Raw genomic sequence first — 24,114 nt, 5'->3', positions numbered from 1 at the left:
CATTCCCTCCTTTCATTTAGCCAGATCTTTGCTGCCTGAAAAAGTAGGCGTCAACTATTAGGGGACAACCATTATCTGCTGCTGTCCCAAGTGCATTAGCAGGGACCTGGATAAAAAGTGGAGAAACCAGGACTTGAACTGGCGCCCATATAAGGGGCCAGTGCTGCTGACAGAAACAGCCACAGCACTGGCCCGAGACATACTTTTTTTAAAGGCAGGATGGTGTTCAACCCACTAAGCACATCTTGAAGTTACCTGTGAGCCAGGACTGGGTTCAGGCTGAAGCAAAGGGCTCAGAACTCCATCTTGGTTGTGCACTTGGTGGAACAGACCCAAGGACTTTGGCCATCTTCCACTGTATTCGCAAGTGCAGCAGCGGGAAGCTGGGGCGAATGCAAAGTAGCCAGGTCTGTCATCATCACTCCAACATGGGCTTGATTGCTGGTGTTATAAGTGGCTGCCTAATCTGATGCACTCACTTCGACAGCTGGGCACCAGCGACAGCAACTGTCAGGACTTTGGGAGCCAGCAGTGCCCCAATAGGAGTTTCCACCCTCATCCTATTCACAGGGCATTTCATCAAGGGCCTAGTGGTGTCTGCTGTTCTTGACCTACCCCATGGTGCCAAAGCCAGGACAGATCCATTGCACTGCATTTGACTTTCAGGAAGGGACTCAAGCAGCAAGCCTGCCACTGTGGAGAAATCCCTTAGGTGGCTGGCTTTCAAACCCAGGACTTAGGAGCCAACACAATGGCTCATAAAGCTAGGGTGCCAGTTCATGCTCTGTCTTTTCCTTTTCCCATCCGGTTCCCTGCAAGGCTAATGATCACAGTAGGCTTTCTGCTGGGAAACCACAGAATCGATGACAAGTGTTTGGAAGTGAAGGGGCAGGAATGACACAGATAGCTGTTTTAGGTTCCCAACTGGAAGGGAGAAATGTACACACACACACAGACACGTACACACACGCATACATTCCAAATCCAGTTTCAAGTCTAGATCTCAGAGAAGTCCAAGAGTGTTGCTTTACATCTGGTAGAACTTGCATGACCTTGAACTTCTGGCCCAGAAAGCACCAGCTTTGCTAAAGGAGAAAGTTTCCATTCAGAGTTTAGTGAGAAACATCCTTGTTCAACATTTGTACTTCCTTTACATCTTGCTCTTGCATTGCTGGCCTTGAAGTTCCAGACGTTACGCCGCTGTCTGTAAAGGCAGCATCCCATCAGAGCATCAGTTCAAGTCCCAGCTACTCTGCTTCCAATCTGGCGTCTTGCTAATGTGCCTGGGAAGACAGCACACGGTGGCCCAAAGAATTAGGCCCCTACTACCTCTGTGGAAGGCCCAGATTTGAATTCTGGGCTCCTAGCTTCAGCCTGTCCCTGCCCCAGCGTTTGCATGTACTTGAAGATGAAGGATTCTGTGTGTGTCCAGGTCTCAGTCTTTCTTTTACTCCCTTCCTATCTGTCATCACTCTTCCTTTCAAATAAAAGAAAGGGGGCCCAGGGCATTGGCTGAATGGTTAGCTCCTCCCCTTTCATGTGCAAGCATCCCATATGGACAACGGTACGTGTCCTGGCTGTTCACATTTCCCATCCAGCTCCCTACCTGCAGCCTGGGAAAGCAGTAGAGGACAGTCCAAAGCCTTTCCCTTATGGCAACTAGGCCTAGGGAATTAGTAGGTTTTGGGAGTTCATTAAAGCACTATGCTTTTCTAGAAAATAGTTACCGTTGGGCAATAATGTGCCCTTTCATTCATGACTCAGGTACTTGGAACCATGTGTGGGAGGATGAGCAGCTGTTCATGGATTCAGCAGTCAGATTGCCTCAGATCCACCCCAGCTCTGCCCCTCACTGCATGGAGGGCAGATTTTTTTCGCCCATCAATCCTCCATCACATTCTTTATAAACTGGAGCGTCCATACCATCAGTTGTACAAGGCTGGTATGACCATGAAATGAGCTCTCTAATATCTAGATATCTGCCCTTAAGATACTATCAACATCATTTGACATAGAGCAATATATTTTTAAATGAATAATATGTTTATTTTTCCTCCATCTATTCGAAGTAGATCTTTTTTTCCAGTAGTGGCATTATCAAGACAGTATTTTGATTAGACAATGCCTGAGCACGGCTCAACATTGGTGGGTGGAAATATCCATGCTTTTTTGCCACCTGCTGTCTAGAAATGTATGAGGCTGGGCCAGCGTGGTGTAACACCCACGTGAAATAGGAGGTCCAGATAAGAGGTAAATTCTCTGCACCCAGGGCGGGGTGGGCTTTTCATTTGACCGCATGCTTTTTGTAGATCTCCAAGAATTCCTTCACATCATCCGGGGATCCCAGGATGACTGGTGCCCTCTGATGAATGTCAGTGGGCACGATGTCCAGGATAGCTTCCTTGCCTGTGGTAGCCATTCCTCCTGCCTTCTCCATGACAAAAGCCATAGGGTTGCATTCGTAAAGCAGCCGCAGCTGGAAAACAAGAGACAAAATTAGTGTTCTCATCCCAGAAGGCGTTGAGAGACAGAGGGGGCTGTTCAAAAACAGTGCCGGACTGCTGCGGGTTTCCGGGGTAACGGATTCATCTCTGCCTCCTTCTAGCAGATTGCAAAAGTTCGCTCCCCACCTCGGGTTGTCTCTAAGACGTTTATTTACACGAAGCCATTCATCAGCCAGAGCCAGCAGCAGATGACCTGCCATGAATGTGAGACAGACCACCTGGGTTCAGGATGGAATGACGTTTTGGCAGAACTGACCGCACGGGAAACCGGCCTTAATGAGTGAGTCTGTGTGTATTTGGGATGGAGCTTGGACCGTTCAAAAAGCATGAAAATAAAACCCGTGGCAGTGTCTGGCTTCAGACATCTGGGAAACAGACTGGCTCTTCCAAACAGTATAGTATTGTTTGCAATTCTCTACGCATTCCTTTTACAGTCCTCCAAAGGCTTCAGGGTGGGGATTCAGTACATTAATACATCTTGGCATTTTCTCATGTGCGTGTTTGTGCAGTCCATGGAGCACATAGCTCAGTGCAGGTGTTTCCTAACTGTGTTTCCATGTAGTGTCGGGGTTGGATTTGACACAGTGACACAATGAAAAGGGAGGAACTCTGATAGTTGCATGCGGAAGCAATTTTTTGAGACAGGAGGGGAAAAAATTGCTTAGGAAGCAGGTTATTCAAAATAGCTGGGCACTCAAGAAGTAACCACGGCCAGGAGTGGTGTTTCCAGTTAAGAATGATGCCTTTGGCAAACCGGACACTGCATGCTTTGATCAGAGCTGGGAAAATGTTCAGACCTCGCTGCCTTTTACATAGCACCCTATGTCTTCCTTCCCATTATTTTTTAAAGGGAGGGGGCATCTGTCCATTGGAAAAGCAAAGGGGGCACAGGGCACACTGGGACCCTGTGTAGAAGACAACAGCAGTGCCAAGAGGCACAGACCACCATGGCAGCCCATGCCCTGGGCTCTGGGCCTGGTGCACCCGGGGCCAGGGGAACAATAGCTTGTGTGAAGGCCCTTGGTCTCCCCACTGATTCTTTCCTTTCTCAAAGGCCTCATTTTCCAAGGAACAAATGCAAGCTCCTCTGTGATTTCTATTCTCTCCCTCCACAAGGCAAACAGAGGAGGCCTCTGCTTGGATACAGCTCCGATGGACTGCCTTGGCAATGAGACCTGACTGACGTCACCCACGCTGAGGCACAGGCCTACTGGGCATTCTAAGCCCTTACACTTGCCTTCCTGGCTGGAATACCATCCATTCTCTCTTGCCATGGGAAGCACTCTCAGATACCTTTCTTCTGTATTGTTGGTAGGGCCTGGCTTTATCTTGAATCTCCATCAGCAGAGACCACAGACAGCCTTAGCAACCAGCAGTTGCCATAACACTTCCTTCCCACCCCAGTCATATGTCCCCATGGCTGAAAACAAAGTCAACCACCCAGCAGTCCCTTGTCCATAGCAGGTGCCTACCTTTCCACTGGGGCTCTTCTTGTTGGCTGGGTACAGGAAGATCCCACCGTAGACCAGTGTACGGTGAACATCTGCCACCATGGAGCCCACATACCGTGCACCGTATGGGGATGTGTTATCCTGCAAGGGTAAGTTATACCACAATGATCAGGAGTGCAAAGAGTGAAGAAACAGAGTCCTTTATCTTCCCTTGGTGCCTGTGAGCCGACCATCAGTTAGCAGGCACCCATGACGTGGGCCCCGGGGGCTGTGCTGGGAGCCATGGCAAAAATCCTGTTCTTGGGAGCCAGCACTGTGGCACATCAGGTCAAGTCACCAAATGCAGTACCAGCATCACTTTATAAGCATTGAATTGTGTCATAGCTGCTTCACTTCTGATCCAGTTCCCTGCTAATGCGCCTGGGCAAACAGCGGAAGACGGCCCAAGTGCTTGGACCCTGCTACTCCCTTGTAAGACCTGGAAGAAGCTCTGGGCTCCTGGCTTCAACCTGACCCGGAGAGGCCTGCTTTCAAAATAAATAAATCTTTCACCAACAAAAAAGAAGAAAATAGTTTTTTTTTTTTTTTTTTTTTTTAAAAGAAAGAAATACCTACCCTCAAGTAGCAGAAAACAAAATCAGAGTGCAGTTGTTTGCCACCTGTCAGGTTCAGGTAAATCAGCTACAAAAGCCCCAGCCAGAATGGAGGTGATTCTGGCTATGGGGTAGGGAAAAAAACCTCTCTCATTCAACAGCCTCTTTCGGGTTGAGAAGGACTTTGCCAAGCTAAGCAGCTGGACTGGAGGGGAGGTGTGTTTTCAAGAGGAAGTTGCACAGAAACAGGCTTAGCAATGCACAGACAGAGGCAAATGTTACAGCCTCTAGGTCCTGGGGCAGAGCCTGGGGAAGAGAGAGCAAGGAATGAGATTGAGAGTGGGAGAGGGGGAGAGAAAAGAGAGAGAGAGAGCGCGCGATGGAGGGAGAGAGAGAGGGGCAGGGGAGTGAGAGAGAGGGTGGGAGGGAGAAGAAGGGGAGGGGAGAGAGGGAAAATGAGAATGCATGCAAGCCTGTGTGTGCACGGGCGCACAGGGAAGAGGCTGGGCGAGGAAGCCAGGCAAGGTGCAACCGAAGATCTGAAAGCTAGAGAAAGCATCTGGGGACAGCTCTGGTGAGGTGCCAACTACCACACTCACTAACAACAGTGGAGATCCATCCTGCCAAAGAGAAGCCAGCCTTGGCTTTTCAGCAAGCACATGGTCAAGCCGGGTGGTGCCACTACAGCCAGCTCCCCATTCAGCCTTTTCCTTCTCTTTATCGTCACTCACTGTGTCTCCTTCAGGAAGACACCCAGGTGCACTCTATTGCTCCTGACACAGATATGACACAGACACACAGACATGACCCCCATGTCTGTGATGGGGGTTGGGGGAGGAATAAATAGCACATGGCAGGTGCCTGGGAGGGAGAAACCCCATGTATGCCTCCCTGGTATCCTGCCTGGGCCCTGGTATGTAAAACGCTTTATGGCCATGAACTCTATCATCAGGATGAGTTTGTTATCCTGATTTTCTTCTGCTGTGGGCGGGTAACAGAGGCACAAATAGCACTTTGATCTTAACCACTCGGGGCTTGGATTCCCATCCACTATGATGGGCGCAGCACAGACAGAACCACGAGTCAGCAGATTTCCACAATTCCAGGATCTCCGAGGAGGTCCAGAATATTTCTCCATCCCAAGGGTCACTTTTCTGCACGGGGGACACCCTTGCCCTCAGAACTGTCCCTGATGCCACAGGCCTGACCTTACACCTGCCCCACCTCTCTCACTCCAGCTTACCGGAGGGAATTTCTTTCTCTGGACGTATTCAGAGACGGCAGCGTCGAAGTCCTTGGCGTAGCCCTCATTGAGGCTGTAGATGTTCCCTTTCTTTTTGATCTTCACGTTTTTGTCCACCAAGATGAACTCGCCAATGGCCTTGGAAATGAAAGAAGAGCAAAAAGAGTGTGATAAGCCATGGCCCACCAGCCCCACGCGGTGGAGACAAGCCTTGCCATGGACCGGGCTTGGCTGGGGGTCACACGGCAGGTGGCCTGCAGTCCCACCTCTCCCAGGGACACCAGAATTCCTGCCAAACTCTTCACTCGTTGAGGGTGGGGTGAGGGAAGAGAAAGTGAGAAGGAAATAGGGTGAGAGGAGCAGAAGGGTCCTGAGGGAGTCATGGGGGACAGGGGGACCTCTGACCTGGCTTGCAAATAGTATCCATGAAACCCAAAAGAAGCCAACAGGGATGGCAGTAATGTGTAAACAAGAGTGAATAGGAAGTGTGTGTTCCAAGCCATAGACACACACACACACACACACACATCAAACTGGATTTGGGATATCAGCGGAGACAGATGACCCCGCCACCACAGGCTTGCATCTCTCTGAAAATGTCCCCCTTCATATGTCGCCCTGAGAACACCTCCTACCACGTAGCCTTGGCACTCACCTTGGCCCTTTGGGGTTAAAGTTCTCCCCAGGGATATCTGGATTGAGGGCAGAGTCCTGTAGGTCCTATCGCTCTGGACCAAAGGTTGTCACAGGTTCCCGTGTGACAAGAAGGCAACAGAGGCTCGGTCCACTTGGGAAGGAGCACCGAACATGGAGGGGGGAGCTGGGAGGAAGGGCAGCACCTGCTGTTGGCTCCTGCAGGCATGGGAGCTTGGAAACTGGAACGGGACAGGAAAGGCAGAGGGGAGGGGAGAGAGTCTAGAATGTGCAGGGGTGAGAAACATCTTCTTTTCTAGCGTGTGTTGTTTTTCCTTTTTTTTACTTCCAAAGATCTTGACCATAAAGGGCCATGAACATCTTTTTGGTAGTCAGAAAAGAAAACTTAATGTCTTTACAGAAACATGTAGAGAGAACCTGGCCCATCACAGGTGCTGCAGGCACAATGCCAAAAGCCATGCTCCCAGAGACATTCCCATGCCTGCATCCCTCTAGAGCAGCCAGGGTGCTAAAGGAACGAAGTGTCCCACTAAGGGACACAGAGGTACAAGACAGATTGTAAATACAGAGATGGCTGTTACAGCAGCTCCAGCGTGGCACTGGAGTGAGGAGCAATCTATGCCTTCCGCAAGACCCAGCCAGGAGGAGGCACAGAGTCGCCTCTTGGCAAGCTGAGGATGCCACCAAGTCTGCAAAGGGCTTATCCAACACACAGACGCTTGCAGCTGCAATCTGGAAACAAGAGATTTGCGTCTCTCTGCTCAAGTATATCCAAACGACTCAGAGGTAACATAGAAAGCACTAGAAGGCTGTGAAGGAATCAGTCAGTGTGCGGCCAGACCAGCAAATCCACACACTTGGGCAATTTCACAACTCGGGTCCTGGACTAGGGCTGAACTTCACTCTGCTTTTCCCTTGCCATGACCTCCTCTTGTTTACTCATTGGGCACCCATGCTTCCAAGAAGGTCAAAGTCCATCTCCAATTCACTGTTTGTCCCCGTGTTGAATTTGTCAGCACAGAGCACCATAGAATCAAAAGACAAATTTATTTTGGTGCCAAAAAAAAAAGTTTTGATATCCATGCATAGCTTTTTTTTTTTTCCATAAAAGGTACTTCCCAACACCTATTTAAAGATCTCTTGTGCAAGGCTTTTGCAGTAACATAAATGTGCCAGTTCTATTTTCCACGGGCTTTCTAAAGTATTCTTTTAGATCTATCTAAAATCAAAAAGGAGTTTATAAATCCAATTACTTTCCCCTTGGGATTCTGAACCAAACATACAACGAGTATGGCAACTTCCTGAAGATTATTCTCTGAAATCAGTTTTTAATTGCACCAAGCAGTTTAATTGTCATGGTAGGTTTAATTGCACCATTTAAAAGATATTTGAAAAACAGAAAGACAGATGGAGTTGCCGTAAGCTGACTCACTACCCAAATGCCTGCAAGAATCCAGAGTGGGTCATATGCCAGCAACACAAAGCTCAATTCAGGCCTCCCATGTGGGCGACAGGGAGCCTCAACTGCTTCCACGGTGTGCGTTGGTGGGGTGCTGGAGCTGAAGCTGGATCCAGGATTTAAACTTAGCACTCCAATGTAGGAAGTGGTTATCTGAACAGCCAGACCAAGCAGCCACACTCACATCAATCCCTCTCCCCAATCTAACTCTTCTGTTGAAATTAGCATGTAACTGAACAAATAAATCAATAACTCGAATTTGTGGACAGGAGGAATAAATGACCGCCCAAGTATGCCTGCTCAGGAGCATGTTCATGGCTCCACGGGTTCCTCTTAACAAGGCAAATCTGTTCTGTAAAGTTGATTAAATCATTCCCCGACGTATTGTCATTTCCTTGGAGGTATCAGAACTTTAACAGGACCATGAGGGTCACCTGGAGGTTTCTGTGGGTGTACACAGCACCACGGACATTGAGGAGCTGTGTTTGAAACAGCAGTGGCAGCCGCTTCAGCAGTTGAAACACCCAGGAACCTCAGGAAAGCCTACTGTTGGCAAGTGAGGTAGAAAGGCCAGGAACGGCTGGGTAAGTTGTGGGTGGCAAGCAGACCATCCACAGTTCCCGTAAATGTGTCTTAGTAGCTAGTACAATCTTTCACACATCTAGAAACATGACATCTTCTTTTTAAATGCAGTGTTTCTGGAATCAGCAGAAGCCTTCCAGACTGGACCTCTATTTCTAATACAAGTGGTGGCATTTGCTGAATTTCTCACTTTTACCTAGTCCACACAGTCTCCCAGGCCTGCCCTGCCCTGCCCCAGCACACACCTTTGGTCTGCTTGGACTCACTAGGCACTTGAATCATCTAACTAGCAGTTGTTGTAAAGAATTCTTTTTATCTAACTTCTTGTTAATGCTGTGGAAGATGACCCAAATACTGGTTGTTTTGTTTTGTTTTTATGTTTGTTTTTGCTGCCCCTGTAGGAGACTCAAATGGAGTTTCTGGCTCCTGAGTCAGCCTGGTCCAACCCTGGCTTCTGTGGCCATTTGGAGTGTCAACCAGCAGTTGGAAGGTTTCTCTTTCTCTCTCTGCCTCTCATTCTCCGTTATTCTGCCTATCAAATAAATACATTCTTTCAAAAAAATTTTTTATCTAGGAGCCAAGACTTCCTGTTCTGCTCCAGACAACTGTCGTCTCTGTCACTTCTCCCCTCCACCATCTCTCAGGACAGACGCATCGGCCTGTCATCTCCCTTCTCCTCTGCCCTATATCACCATTCATATCTGACCCTCCAGATGCTTCATTTCCCACCTCCCCCTACATCTGCCCCCACCACACTCTCACACACACACACACACACACACACACACACACACTCAAAGCCACCTGCCAAGCACCCAGCCTCCGTGCAGCCTCTCACCGGGTCCAGCATGAAGCAGTTGACACCACTCTCCATGGCAAGGACCAACATGGTGGCGCTGCCGTAGAGTGCATAGCCAGCCGCCACTAGGTTCCGTCCTGGTTGCAGAGCATCCTCTGCAGAAGGCTCACCAGTGGATTTCTGGAACAAGAGAGAAGAGGAAGCAAAGCATGGTTAAGCTGGGTTGGCTTGGGTGGGGTGGGGTGGAGTATGCACTGAGTTTGGCTTGGGTTGTGTTGGCTTGATAGTTCTTCCTCTCGATTCTACCAGTAGCATCATGCACTGTCAGGGGTATGTTAGTAAGACAGAGCACCTTCCCAGCAGCCTCCCTCCAATGATCTGCACCGCTCTGATTTCATTACCCTGGCAGCCTTCCCACCAGACCCCAAATTTCCTGCATCTGGATCCTTCCATCCAATCAAGGTCTTCTTCCCATCTTTTCTAATTTGATAGTCCCCTGTCTCTCCACTATCATTTCCAAAAGAAAAAGAAGCCTTCTTGCCAGTCCCCACTAATCTAATCTTGTTGCGTGTCTCAATGACTTTCACCTGGCTAGTCCATCTTCATTTAAACAAATTAATGTTGGGCTGCAGGGCAGTGGGCCCCGGGGAGGAAATCAATGCCGTGAGCTCTTGCCCATGGTAGCGCATCCCTCATGGGGCAGCGTGGCTGTATTGTTCCCACATCAAAGAAGTTCTCAGAGTTCAGCACATGTGACTCTTGTCTGATTTCTTGGCCATGACCCACAGAACAAAACACACTTGAAGTTGGTCTCCCTGAAGTTGAGGGTGAAAGAGTGGTGTGGTCCCCCAGTGACCAGGAAGAGCAGAGGAAGAAGGGAGATAAGATTACAATGGAGAGGAATAATCTCAGTTGGGTGAGTAAAGATAATGATACTGTATTGTGTAGTTCAAAAAGCCAGGAGATGGGTCCAGCACTGAGCACAGTGGTTAGGATAGTGCTTGCAATAGCTGTACCCCACCTAAAAGCCTGAGTTTCTGCCCCAGCCCCATTCTCTGTTGCAGCTTCCTGCAAAAGTGCACCGTCAAGAGATAGGGTCCCTGCCACCCATGGGGGAGACACAGATGGAGCTCCTGTTTCCTGTCAAGGGCCTGGCCCTGTCCCAGCTGCTGCAGGCATTTGAACGTGAGCCAGCAGATGGAGGAGTTCTCTCTCTCTCTCTCTCTCTCACACACACACACTTTCCCCCCCCCCCACACACACACTTGTACGCATTCTCAATCTTACTCTGCCTTTTAAACTACGTTACATTTAAAATGCAATGTAATGTAACATCACAATTAAAATGCTAGAGAGATTTTGCACGTTCTTACACCACAGAGAAGCGAAAATGCTTTGGGAGATGAGTGCTTACCCTGCCTTCTACATTATACAGCATTTACAGGTATGAATGTACAATATTATACGTCCATTTAAAAAATGAATCTATTTTAGATGACAAAGTACATATGTACATACAGGCACTCAACCAAAAAAAGAGTTCCAACCATACCTACTCAGAACTTGATTTGCACTCAAATCTGTTTTATTTTTTTCCCATTAAAAGCACGGCCCTCTTTATCATGTTTGACTAAGGGACAGGAAGGAGCTCCTTAGGGAGAGGAATCCGAGCCCGGCAGCACTTACTGATCCTTTATGAATGCCGGCTGGGACACAGCCCCGACAAATCCTTTAGCTCAAATGCTCTGTTTGAGCTTACCCAGAGGACGGCTTTTGCGCTGGGTTCCACTACTCCTTCCATCATCAGAGACTACGGCCGCAGAGCGCAGGAACAGCTATGTCACGAAGCTGCACAGCAAAGTCACCCAGTGACCTCCCAGGTCCTCTCTTCCTATAACACCCAAGACATCTGCACTGGAACCCCAGGGGCAGCTATTTCAAATGCACGTTCCAGGGCTGCAGCCTGAGCTTACCAAGTCAGACCTTCTGCTGTGGGCCCTGGGAATCTGCATTTTTGCCATGATTCATAGGTGACTCGTAACATTTCAGAACTACTTCTGAAAGAAAATGCACAAAAAACATGCCTCTCCTGTCCCCCGCCCCCCACCGCCATCCTGGTGTTCTGTTGGTTAATGAGTGCATAATGCAGCGCCACTAAGCTTGACTGAACACAGGCTCAACGTTTTGTTTTTCCCGACTCCAAATATAGCCAATGAACCTCCTTTCTCAATATGGCAGCCTATCCAAGGGTTAGTCTGATAATGACTAGCTTCTTGCTTCTATTGCTTCTCCCCACTCCAGGTCCCCAGCAACCAGTTCTCCACCAAGCAGAGGACCCCAGGGATCCATTTGATCTATAGCTAGTCAACCTGGCGAAGGCACAAAAGTAAATGAGATTTTCCAGAAATGCCATCATTACATGTTTACCCATAAGCTTCGTAACACCTGCTGTAGCGCATTTTACCTTCCTGTAGATGCCAAAGATGGTTCCAATGGACACAAGGCAATCAATGTTGGAAGATCCATCCAAGGGATCAAAGCAGACCACGTATTTACCCTGAGTAAAGATAAAAGAAGCTCAGCTTTAAAATGCTACGGCAACCTTGAACATACACACTAGGTTCCTTATAGACAAGGATGCTTCAAAAAAATGCCTGGGAAGTGGATTTAGAAGGAGTGGGTGCTGTGGGAGAGTCCTGAATCAGCCACATTCCGTATCAGAGCCCCAATCCAGCTCCCTGCTAATGTACCTGACAAAGCCACAGACGACAATCCAAGCACCTGGGTCCCTTCCACCCACAAGAGGAATCTGGTTGGAGCTCCTGACTCCTGGCTTCAGCCTGGCCCAGCCATAGTTGTTGCTGGCCATTTGGGAAGCGAATCTGAGGATGAAAGTTCTCTCCCCTCAATCCCTTCTCTCTCTCTCTCTCTCTCTCTCTCTCTCTCTTTCTCTCTCATTTTACCTTTCAAACAAGCAAATGCCTCTTTTATTAAAAAATAGAGTTAATTCACTTGGGTACAAAAATTTTGAAATCCATGCATAGCTTTTTCCAAATGTGCATTTTCCATGAACTTTTAAGACCCTCCCTTGCCCCCTACAATGTAGCAAGAGAGTATACACATAGTGGTAAGAATGGAAATGTGAAGGAAAGTTCAAGAAATGTGTGTCTCATTAATTTATACTCTTTAGTGAAAGATACAAAGTGGCTTACAAGATGAGATAGATGCATAAATATCCAGATAAGAATAGTTCAAAAAATTGTGGACAATGGGATTAACACATAAGTTTATTTTAACACCAAAAACCAGAAATCCATAATTTTACCATAATGTACATTTTCATGAATTTAAAAAATGTCCCTCGTATACATGGGTTTCAGAAAATTTTGGATCAAATAAACTTACCTTTTAATTTTATTTTCTGCTAATTTCTTGAACTACTTTCATTTATACACATACATAGGTACCAAAGATGATTAGGAAGAGAAATGAGCTGTGAGAATAGAGACGCAGATAAACGTTATGGGTTATAGATAAATGAATCATAATTTTCTATCGTTGATGTACTTGAATCATAATTTTGGCTTGAGAGTCCTGGCAGCCAAAGGAAAAGGGGAAATAAGATGAGTCACTTATTTCACTGCATTTTTTTAGGGGAAAGTCCCCTGGATGAAGTAAAGGCTTTCTTAGAAGTCAGATCTGTAAGAAATGGCCTCATTCAGCTTTTATAACTGCTCACTGAGATTGTAGTGCCCAGAGTTCTAAACGTGATCTCCAGGATTTAATTATCAAGGGAAATAATCCTCTGCTGTGGCAGCAACAGGTTCGTGAGTGGGATGTCCCCATATGCTGGAGCCGAAACATCTCTTTCCAACTGTGTTCAACAACGTCACGTCGTCGGGTCAGTTATCTAAAACAAGCGTGGGGAGCAGACGTTTAGTCCAGAAGCTAAATGCCTTCATCCTACCTTAGGGTAACTGGGTTCAATTCCTACCTCTGGCTCCTGACTCTAGCTCCTTGGCAATGCAAAGCATAGGAGATAGGGAGATGAGTCCAGCAATCAGGTTCCCACCATTCATGCAGGAGACCTGGGTTGAGTTCCTGGTTTCTGGCTCCTGCCCAGCCCAGTCTGAGCCACTGCAGGCATCTGGGCAATGAACCAGCAGAAACACTTGCTTTCTAACAAAGTGTTTTAAGATTCGACTACATTAGTAATGTAAGAGTATTCTGTGATATTTTTTGATGGGGCGGGGCAGGGAACTGAGAGCCAGTTTAGCACAGAAATTTCTCTCTTTGAGATGTAGTTTTCAATGTTCTCTGCCAAATTCAGATGATTTGCTGACTGTTTGCTCTTAAAAAACAAAAAACAAAACAAAACAAAAAAACACCTGTGCTGACACAGGAGGAAACGGGGACGACAGCAAACTCAGTCCACACACTGGCTACTGTCCAAGGCTTTGGAAGGCCCAGCAAGGGGCTGCATGAACACGTAGTCGGGCTTGCAGAACTGTTTTAGGACTGACACAAGTTAATCCAATGTGCTTCCCATCTTATGTTTTTTTCTAATTCTGTTCCTCATGTTCACAATCCATCCAAGTTCTATAGTGAGTCCATATAACCATACTTCTAATCTCAAAGAATTTTTTCATTACAATTGTTGTTGCATAAAACTTGGATATGCTCTTCCACTTGACAATCTGTCTCTGCAATCATTTTTAAAAAAGATTTGTTTGTCTTAAATTCTGAGTCACAGAGAGTTACAGAGAGAGAGGGAGAGAGAGAGATAGATTTCATCTCACTGGCAATAAGAATAACTCTGGATAGCCATACTGGCCAGTAAGGAGCCAGCCCAAAGCTAGACTCAGGAGCTTTACCCATGTCTCTCACATGGGGAGCAGGGACCCAGACATTTGGGCCATCCTCTACTGCTTCCTCAGGCACATTAGCAGGATGCTGGACTGGAAGTGGAACAAGCTGGATTCAAGCCAGCATCCATATGGGATACTGGCACCCCATGTGTCAGCCTTACTGATTATGGCACCATGCCAGCTCCCTTCTGCAACCATTTGCCATTGATCCCCTACCCCTCCACGGTGCCAATTGTTGTAACAGACACTGGGATACAGAAGGGAACATCCTCTTTCTTCCAGAAGTCAGCAGACCAACAGGGAGTCCAGCAGCCTCCCTCTCAGGAGGGAGTGGTGAGAATTGTGAGCAGGTTAGGCAGGCAGCAGGATAAGGCGGGGACTTGGTGGACAATCAGCCAATGAGGTGGTCAGCAGAAGCCAGACTTGGAAGAACTTTGATCATGAACTTCTAAAAGTTAGAAGTTGGAGAGATGATAGGGGTACAAACCAAAGTGGCCCACATGGACAGTGGCAAGGGGGGCAAACAGCTGAGGTACGGGAATGAGCAGGAGGGATTCAACAAGAGCCCTAGACATCAGCTTGGCTAAGCAAGCAACTGCATGCACACTACCGGGAAGGAGAAGAAAATGGTTCCATGGAGACCTCAGACACGGCTGCTCTCACCTACCCTCTTCTCCGGCTCCACGATGATGGCGTTCTTATCTTCTTCAGACACAAGGACACAAGTGGCAAAGGATGACTTGAGCATGTTCATCACCAGGTCATTGGAGAGGACGTCCAGCTTCTTCACCTGGTCCCCAGTCACGTTGGTAGAGCCAGCAATGCCGTAGCTAGGGGCAAGCAGAGCCATAAAAGGTGAGCCGTGATTTACATATCTGTATTTGAAAGCTAGATTTATAAAGAGGCGAGGAGAGAGAGGAGAGGAGAGAAGAAGAAAAGAGATGTTCCAATTGTTCATTCCCCAAACACCTGCAATGGCCAATCCAAAGCCAGGAGCCAGACAGAAGCTTCTAGGTCTTCCATGTTGGGTGCAGGGTCCCAAGGCCTTGAACCATCCTCCACCACTTATCCAGACCATAAGCAGGGACTTGAATTAGCCACTCATATGGGTTACTGACACCATATATAGAGGCTTAGCTTACTATGCAACCATACATCAGTATTTCCAAAAATGATTTATCTATTCAAACAGACCAGAAACAGTGACTGGTGGAGACAGCCCATATGCTGTTTCACTTTCCAAATGCCCACCACAGCTGGGCCCAACTAAGATCTCAATATGAGTCTCCCATGTGGGAGATTGGACCTTCTTTGCTGCCTCCCAGGTGTGCTTTCGCAGAAAGCTGGAGGTGAGTGCAGGGCCAGGACTTGAACCCAGGCACTCTGAAAGAGACTGCTGTCGTCAAGTGGCATCTTCACAGCTGTGTCGAGCGCCCACTCCTACATCTTTTCTCTTTATTCCCCATGGTGTTCCTCCTAATGGATGGGCTGATTCTAGCCAGGTACTAAGATGGATCCTACGTGTGATGCACTGTTCCTAACAGATCTCCACAGACATGTGTTTGTTCGGCAGTGGGGAAGGAGTAGGGGGAGTGGGAGAGAAGGGGGGACTGAAGGGAGACAACCTCTGAACCAGTTTTGCAAGCGACTTCTGGGAAGACAGCCAAGGCAGCTCCGTGATCACAGGTGATGGACAAACAAGCAAAAGAAAAAAATTCACGCTTGCATTTGATAAAATCTCTCTGGAGATCTTATTTCACTTGGGATGCCTTCAGTTGTATTCACATGAATTGGCCCTGCGGCCCAACTTCACTCTCCCCAGCTAAGTCTCCCAGAGACACAAAAGATCTCCTTCTGGAGTTGGGGGAGCAACATGGAACTTGAGGCACTATCGATAACATCTCCTTTGTTCCACTGGAAGACCTCTCTGAGAATTTGTAAAAGCTGTACATCATTTTAGAGATAGGATGGGGAGTTCCTTAAAGCGCAGATTCATTTGGCCAATATTTCAAAGGCCTTGGAAGTGTGGATTACATGTGAGCATTGCTTTTCAAGAGTACATATAGTTTCCCAAATGGAACACGCCATCTCACAGCCACGAAGTACGTTGTACTTAACACATAGATCTGTTTCGGGTGAAAGCAAGGCTCCCATGGGGCTGGCACCATGGCGCAGTAGGCTAACCTCCCACTTGCAATGCCCACATCACATATTGGTGCTGATTTGAATACCAGCTACTCCACTTCTGATCCAACTCCTGATGAGGTGGGGAAACAGCTGCTGCTGGGGAAGCAGCAGAAAATGGTTGAAGTCCTTGGACCCCCGTCACCCATGGGGAGACTAGAAAGAAGCTTCAGGCTCCTGGCTTTGGCCCAGTCCAGCTCCAGCCATTGAAGCCATCTGGGGAGTGAACCAGCAGATGGAAAATCCCTCTTTCTTTCTCTGTTTCCCATCTCTCTGTAAATCTGCCTTTCCAATTAAAAAATAAACCTTTGAGAGAGAGAGAGAGAGAGAGAGAAGTTTCCTGGATTGCACTGCTGACATGAGGATGGGAGCAGGCACCTGCTTCACTTAGATGAGCCCTCAAACACTTAATGAGAAGAGCCAATTAAACAGCATCCTCAACTCCCAGCCAAATGTGCCTGGGTTGCTCTCTAAGACACGCACGTCCTCGGATACATCTGACCTGCAGCCTAAAACTCTGAATGTCCCAGACAGTGTCTTCAAGATCACAGGGGGCACAGGGGGACACGGGGGATTGGAAGGACTAATTGACTTGGAACCATTTCCTTTTGACGCCAACCTGATGGAAAATAAGCAGCCGCTTGGGGCCAGCATACAACACATCCAAGCTGACTTCTAGAACATCAGACCCAGGGAGAAGGAGCTGGACTAGCACGCCACCCTTATTACCAAAGTCAAAGGTAACACCAACTTGTTTGTTACTGATTGATTCTGTGGCAGTAAATGTCCAACTACCCACCCACCAGGAACAGCCAAGAGTTAGTGCAGAAACTAACCCTTGTGTTCAAGAGGCACCAATCAGAGCGATTCCAAAGGTCACAAACGCAACCCAGGCTTGTGTTCACGTGGGCTGGACATGGGCAGATAGCACCCCGAGTGGTTGCTACTCTGCTTCCGGAAAAAAGAAAGTTATAATTCACTCTCTGGTCCCGTGGGGAAGGCAATTCAAAAATAAATCAGATAAAATGTCCAAACTTTAGTATCATAAGCCCTGTACACTTGACCATAAGCCTAAACAGGTACTTGCTGAGCTGCCATTCCAAGATTAAAGCTGCAGGGGATCCCCTGTAGAAAAGTAACTTCTGTGGACACAATGCGAACTTGATGCGAGGATATTCCTGTAGCCCAGCAACGTGGCATTTATGTGGGATTTCTAGCCTGGAATATATGCTAAACAAGTGTGCTGCTGCTGAAGAATAAAAGGGAAAATGGAGATCTAAGAGTTCACAGAAAGAAGGAGGAGAAGCAGAATGGAATAAAGGAAGAAGGAAAGAAAGAACATCAAAAGTGATACCGCCCAATTAGAAAGCTCAGCTCATTCCTCTGCTGCTTTCCCAGGCCACAGGCAGGGAGCAGGATGGGAAGCGGAGCAGCCGAGACGTAAGCCAGCATCCATATGGGATCCTGGTGCTTACAGACAGGGCTGGCAAGTGAGTCGTTGCACCAGCCCCTATCTTCATCTTGTAAGTGGGCAGACTGAGGCTCTAGGATCCTGGTTGTATTACCTCCACGAAGTTTTACAAAAATTCAATGACAGAGCCAAGAATTTGAGTCAAGCTCCATCCCTCTCCAAGGTGTGTTTTTATTCCCCGCACATCCTTACTGTGGTCATTCAGGTCCCAAGTTTTCTCTTTCCCTTCCTCTTTGCCTTGAGCCAAACATGCCATGATCCAATGGCTAAATGTTTAGTCTTTGCCTCATGCTCAGAAGCCACACGAATACAGCCCCTGGCACCTCAAGTGTAATGTTTCCACATGATTGTGCACATATTCTCATACCTGCCCAGCAGTGAAATAGCAGCTCCTCCTTGGGATTCTGGTTTGGGGAGGGTTGGTTGCTTTGTTTTCTTTGACAGTTATGTTAGGCACAGCCCTGTTCTCAGCTGCCAGGCCCAGCTGTCTGAAACCCTTGCTGGCTGCCTTTCTCATCCAGCCCTCACTCTGACCCTCCCAGTGTTGCCTCCCACCGCCCTCCTGGGCTGCTGCTTACCTCTGCCTGGGCTGCTGCTTTTGCCCATGTCCAGTTTTTCCTCTACCAACTCTGTCTATTAATATTTTATCATGCCATTGCACAAAAGCATGGTGCAAGAAGCTTCATCTTTGGATGCTCTCTCAATGCACCCTGCAGTTTCATACCCATCACATGTTTTCCAAGTCTTGATCTTGGGCAGTTCAGCTATCTGACATTCACTGCTTCCATGATATCGCTGTGGCCTTTTCGGCTGAGGTTAGGGTGGATGAGGGGGGCACACAGAGAAGAATTCCAGGGCATGTTTGTTACATGGCCATAGCTCCTTGGGATGTAATTCTTAATATTCACTAAACATATTCTTGGTGTATGATATTTGATGAGTTTCCATTGATTTCTTTAAAAAGAAGAAGAAATATGTGTGTGAGAGGGGAAAGCCTGAAACTGAAGACCTAGAAACTTGGGCTATAGGAGAAGTCACCTCTTTGTCCTTGGGTCTCAAGACCCTCATCTGGACCAGGGATGGACTGGAGAAGGCCAGTGCTCAGCCTGCTTCCATTTAGAATGGAAAGACTTCATGAGCAGTGAATGGATGATGACATGGGGACTGTGAATGTGATGACAATAGCAACTTTTAGGAGAGAATGAACCAGAGCAAGGCTGTGAGCAGGCGTCCACTATTTCCCTGATGAAGAGATGACCTCCCCATAGCCATCTCCTGGCGTAAGCCTTGAGCACTCACAGTCTCCTTTGCTGTGTCTTATCTTCCCTATAGAATACAGATATCAGAGCCTATAATGAATGTTCCTGGAGGCCTGGCTTTAGACTTTATCTTCCTGCTGCCTGCCTGCCTACTTGTCAAACCAAGAACAGCCAAGCTCTAATTTTCCCACAAAAGGATTCAGAGGTCCAGTTTCTGTTCCTTCCATCAACACAACCAAAGTAGCCACAGAAGCCAATGACACACCACTCTGTAACAGGCCATAAGTGAGGGGAGAGTTCAATCAGTAACTTACGTGAGTACAGTGGAATAGCATGCAACAGTTAGAAAGGAAGGAAATGGATGTATCCCAACATTATAAGATTTTTTTTTTCACACAGCACTAAGTGATAAAACAAGCTACAGAAAAGGATCCTGTGTCTGCTCCCATTTTGTGGGTTGTGTACAAAATATTGTGTACAAATATTTGTTCATGGATAAATGTATATGAAGGAGTGTCTAGAGAAATAATAGGCAAAGTACCAACAGTGAGTATCCCAGGAGATGGATATGGGCGGCCTTGTGAGTGCTTCGAACTGTTGTACAACTGTTGTACAACTAAGTAGGTTAATCCTCCACCTATGGTGTCACATTCCATAGAGTACCAGTATGTGTCCAGGCTGCCCACTTCCAATTACAGCTCCCTGCTTATGATCTGGAAAAGCAGTAGCAGATTGCCCAATTCCTTGGGCCCCTGCACCCATGTGGGAAACCTGGAAGATGCTCCTGGCTCCTGGCTTCAGATCAGCCCAGTTCTAGCTTTTGTGGCCATTTGAGGACTGAGGCAGCAGGTAGAAGAGTTCTCTCTGTGTATGTCCCTCCTTCTCTCCTTAAACCTGCTTTTCAAATAAAAATAACTTTAAAAAAACTGACTTGCATTTTATGGAATCAAAATTGTCCAGGTCCCACTGTCCGACCTTGCGCTCAGAATCTCTGGGATCATGAAAGGTACTGACATATTTTTTTAAAGCTTGTCATATAAGAAATAGTAGATGTCTTTTTCTGTAAAGTTCCTTGCCCTTAAAGACACACAATTAAAGCTGTGAGGTCAGCAGAACTCATTGTCAATCACATCTGAAGTCAGATTTTATCCGAGCCTGTTTTCTAATGCAAAGAATCCTTGGAGATATGTCACTTTGAGGGGCAAGGCTGATAAGCTAAGGCTGATAAGCCCTCTGCTGGCAAGGCCCATCCATGACTGACATCTGAAAATAAATGTGATTTTATGCTGCTTTCCTAAGAATTCTGGGGAATCCGCCCTAACAGCTCACCGGCGGGCAGGAAGAGTTTTAGAAACATGAGACTCACTGCAAAGTAGCAGCATTATCTTTGGTCAGGTCAGCTGTGAGCATCACACTTCATTGCAGGGAGTGTTCATGTATGTGACACCTGTTCAAAAGGTGTAGGGGGCGATCTGAAAAGCCAGGTATCCCTTTAGTGCGGATTAGTGTGAATCAACACAGAACACGGTGCACACTAAGACGAGCCAGAGGGCTGTCGTGCCGCTCACAGGCAGCTGTCCTTCCAATCCTCCGTGTCCCCCTGTGCCCCCTGTGATCTTGAAGACACTGTCTGGGACATTCAGAGTTTTAGGCTGCAGGTCAGATGTATCTGAGGACGTGCGTGTCTTAGCGAGCAACCCAGGCACATTTGGCTGGGAGTTGAGGATGCTGTTTAATTGGCTCTTCTCATTAAGTGTTTGAAGCCACACACTGACTGAACAAGAGGCATACACTGTGAAAGTTTTGAAGCTGGAGGAGTAGCTTCTGTATTTCTGGGACAGCACAAGACCCAATTCTGCCCCCACTCCACCCCACCCCGCTGCCACTAGAAATGGGCAGCCTCCTGGAACTCTTGGCACACAATCGTTACAGCTCCAGATAACATTGGCTTAGGGGTCAGGGAGATCACAGATCAGAAATCAAACCTGGAACCCCAGTTCCAAAAGGAATGCAAGGCACCTGAGCCAGGAGTACGGGGCAAGTGTGCCAGGATGGCGACAGGGGTGCACCTGTTGCACAGATTCTGCAAGAAGTCCCTTCCAGTTCAAGAAGAAGGAGAGTGAGGAGCTTGGGGAAATAGGGAAAGATTCCCCCAGTAAAGGACTACCAGCCTCAGAGACTCCGATGTCAGAGTACCCGTCTGGCAGGCGGAGGTCCACTGAGCCCTAACAACGGGCTGCCAGGCCACCTGCCCCTTGGTGATAGGAGAGACTGGAAGAAACAGCCCTCACCCCAGGCCCAACTCACAGGTGCGCGATGCCCGCCTTGCGCACAGCGGAGGAGATGGCTTTGACGGCGGTGCACAGCGAGTTAAGCAGCTGGGTCATCTCGCCCGTGCCACCGGCCTTCCTCCCCTCCTCCATGACGAAGCGGGTCAGGGTGCTGATATTCGTGTCGAAGGGCGTCTGGTCCGCCATGCTGAGGCCGGGCTGTTGCGCACTAGACGGCAGGTGCAGGCGGCGGGCGCAGCCCGTAGCAGGCGCAGGAACGCAGTTGCTCAGCTCCGCAGCGCGGGCAGCGTCTCAGGCTGGGACCCCGCCGAGCTGCGTCCGGGGAAAGTCTCTGGGCACTAGGTCCCGCCTCTCGCCCCCGGGAACGCCTCCGCCCTCCACCGCCTCCACCCACACCTGCCCAGGTCTTCCTGTGGCCTCCTGTATTCCAGCCCCCACTCTGTGTCTCCACCTCGCCGAGGACAGCATTGTGGAGCGGGAATTCCCTTCTGTCCCCGGGACGACCCTGCCAAGAGGGCGGTCATGTCTGTATCCCAACCCCTAAAAAAACAAGAAATGAAAGTTTCTAAGGGTGAAATCATTTGCTCAGCGCAGCCTCCGCAGCCCGATTTCGGCTCCGGTGCCCTCCCTCATCGCCGCTGCTCTCACCCTTGTTCCTCCTTTGGCCGTCCCGCACCTCATATCCACCCTGTTTTCGGTAGGAAGCTAGAAGGCTCCCGCAGCCCACATTGTGTCTTTGCGCACCCATTCCCGGACAGCAGTTACTGTGCACCTGCTCTGTGCCACACATGTTATGGGCTGGAGACAGAGCCCACACTAAACAGATGCAGTTTCCTGTGCTTTTCAAACAAATCAATAACTTAAAAAGATGTTGAGACTGAAAAATAAAGATAGATGCTTTGTGAGGTTTCCTCCATATAGAGGTGAGGCAGGATGGCGGGGGTGGGGGGGTGGGGTGGGTAGGAACTGGCCAGAATCTAGGCATTATTAGGAAGGTACAGCAGAAGGAATTTGTCAACAGAGGAGAGACAGGAGTGTTTGAGATGAATCTAGGATTTGAGCCCTGAGAAACCAGAAGTGGAGGGAGTTGGCCCTCTAATGTGATGGGAAAGAGGGAGGCAGGGGTATCCTGGGGGCAGGTGTGATGTTGAGAAGCTCTTCATGGGAGCTGCTAAGTTTGAAGTGGCTGCTGCACCTCCCAGGGGACATAATGTCGGTGTTGATATTTGTGCATGTGGAGTTGAGAGCAGAGATCCGCGCTGCTGAGCAAATGGTAAAGCTACTTGGGGAGTGAATCAGTGGGTGGAAGATCTTTCTCTCTGTCTCTCCTTCTCTCTGTATATCTGACTTTCCAGTAAAAATAAATAAATCTTTTTTTTTTTAAAGTTCATGGGAAAAACAATTAAAAAGTAAGTGTATTCTGGGGCTGGCACAACGAGGTAGCAAACTAAGCCTCCACCTGCAGTGGGTGTTGGTTCAAGTCCCAGATGTTCCACGTTCGATCCAGTTCTCTGATAATGTCCTAGAAAAGCAGGGGAGGATGGCCAAGGCCTTGGGCCCTGGTACCCTCGTGGAAGAGTTCCTGGTTCTTGGCTTTAGATCAGTTCAATTCTGGCTATTACTGTCATTTTGGGGAGTAAACCAGCAGATGAAAGATGGCTCTGTGTGTGTGTTGTGTCTATATAACTCCTTCAAGTAAAATAAATACATATATATACTTTTTACAGGTGAGTGTATTTTGGTGCGAAACTCTTGAAATCTATGCATAATATTTTTCATAGTGCTCACTTTCCATAAGTTGTGTGAGGATCTCTTATATTTGCCTCCTTTGCAATTGTATTCACTCTAGCACATTGGTCAACCATGGCTGGCTTATCTCTGGCTAAGATGTGTAAAACACACCATCTGGGCAACCAGCAAGAGAGAAGAAAGTGCAGGACCCTAATGAGGAAGGTGGTCCCCTTGCCTGTACATTCCCCCCCCCCCCCACATCTCTTCCTGTCCCTGTTGCAAAGCCACTGCTTGAATTCCCATCACAAAAGCCTCTCTGGTGGCATAAGGTACTTTGAGTGGAAGCTGGAGGGAGACATTTTGCCAAGGGGACCACGGCTCTAACTCCCGTCAAGAGACAGATAGGGCTCCCACTCAGGAGGTCAGCTGTCATTTGAGGCAGAGGCAGGAAGTTGCTTTAGAGGCAGGAAGTTGTGAGGCAACTATCTAGATGATCGCTCGCCCACCACCCACCACCCACTCCAAAAGCTGGACCCTGCTGCTTGCCCTTCCCTGTGGGAGAGCCACATAAAAAGGAAGAAATACCTAATAGGTATGATTTTTAAAAATGGACTGTAGCAGTGATCTTTGTTAGGTGGATGCTGGGCTCCTGTAGATACAGGGGGCTTCAGGCGGAAAAAGGAAACCGCCAACTGCAGAACTACCCTCCGATGAGAAGTCCAGTGTTTGCCCACCTTCCGAAGTCAGGTGCAACCTTGAGTCGGCCTATCTCCCAGGAATGGCTTCTATTCAAACCCCAAACCCTTGTCTTTTCAGATGAAGGAATAGAGACTCTGGGGGAAAAAAACCCACAGAACTTACCCAGGGCCTTTAGCCAGCTGCACAGCGGCAGAGCCAAGCCTCTAATCCTTGTCTGTCTTATCCCAAACTCCAGCTTCCCACCGATCTGTTGGTTCCCTAATAAGTGACAGTCGTACCTCTGTGGCACACCATGCAAGCACAGGTGTGCTGTGAATCATCCTGTG

General features: G+C 48.2%; 1 protein-coding gene across 1 annotated transcript; it reads right to left on the bottom strand.

Moving 5' to 3' along the window:
- Positions 1-2,022: 2,022 nt before the first annotated feature.
- Positions 2,023-21,704, bottom strand: FBP1 (fructose-bisphosphatase 1). The gene is made up of 7 exons (XM_004591811.3): positions 21,375-21,704; positions 14,821-14,983; positions 11,750-11,842; positions 9,325-9,465; positions 5,792-5,929; positions 3,977-4,096; positions 2,023-2,476 (listed from the first exon to the last, which is right to left on the bottom strand). Exons 1-7 carry the CDS (start codon positions 21,542-21,544, stop codon positions 2,285-2,287), a joined length of 1,017 nt encoding a protein of 338 aa, XP_004591868.2. The 5' UTR covers positions 21,545-21,704; the 3' UTR covers positions 2,023-2,284.
- Between the last annotated feature and the right edge of the window lie 2,410 nt (positions 21,705-24,114).

Source organism: Ochotona princeps, chromosome 31 (genome assembly GCF_030435755.1).
Source record: "Ochotona princeps isolate mOchPri1 chromosome 31, mOchPri1.hap1, whole genome shotgun sequence".
Lineage (NCBI taxonomy): Eukaryota > Metazoa > Chordata > Mammalia > Lagomorpha > Ochotonidae > Ochotona > Ochotona princeps.
Note: the sequence above shows the minus strand (reverse complement) of the source record. Positions and strands in the feature narration are given on the sequence as shown.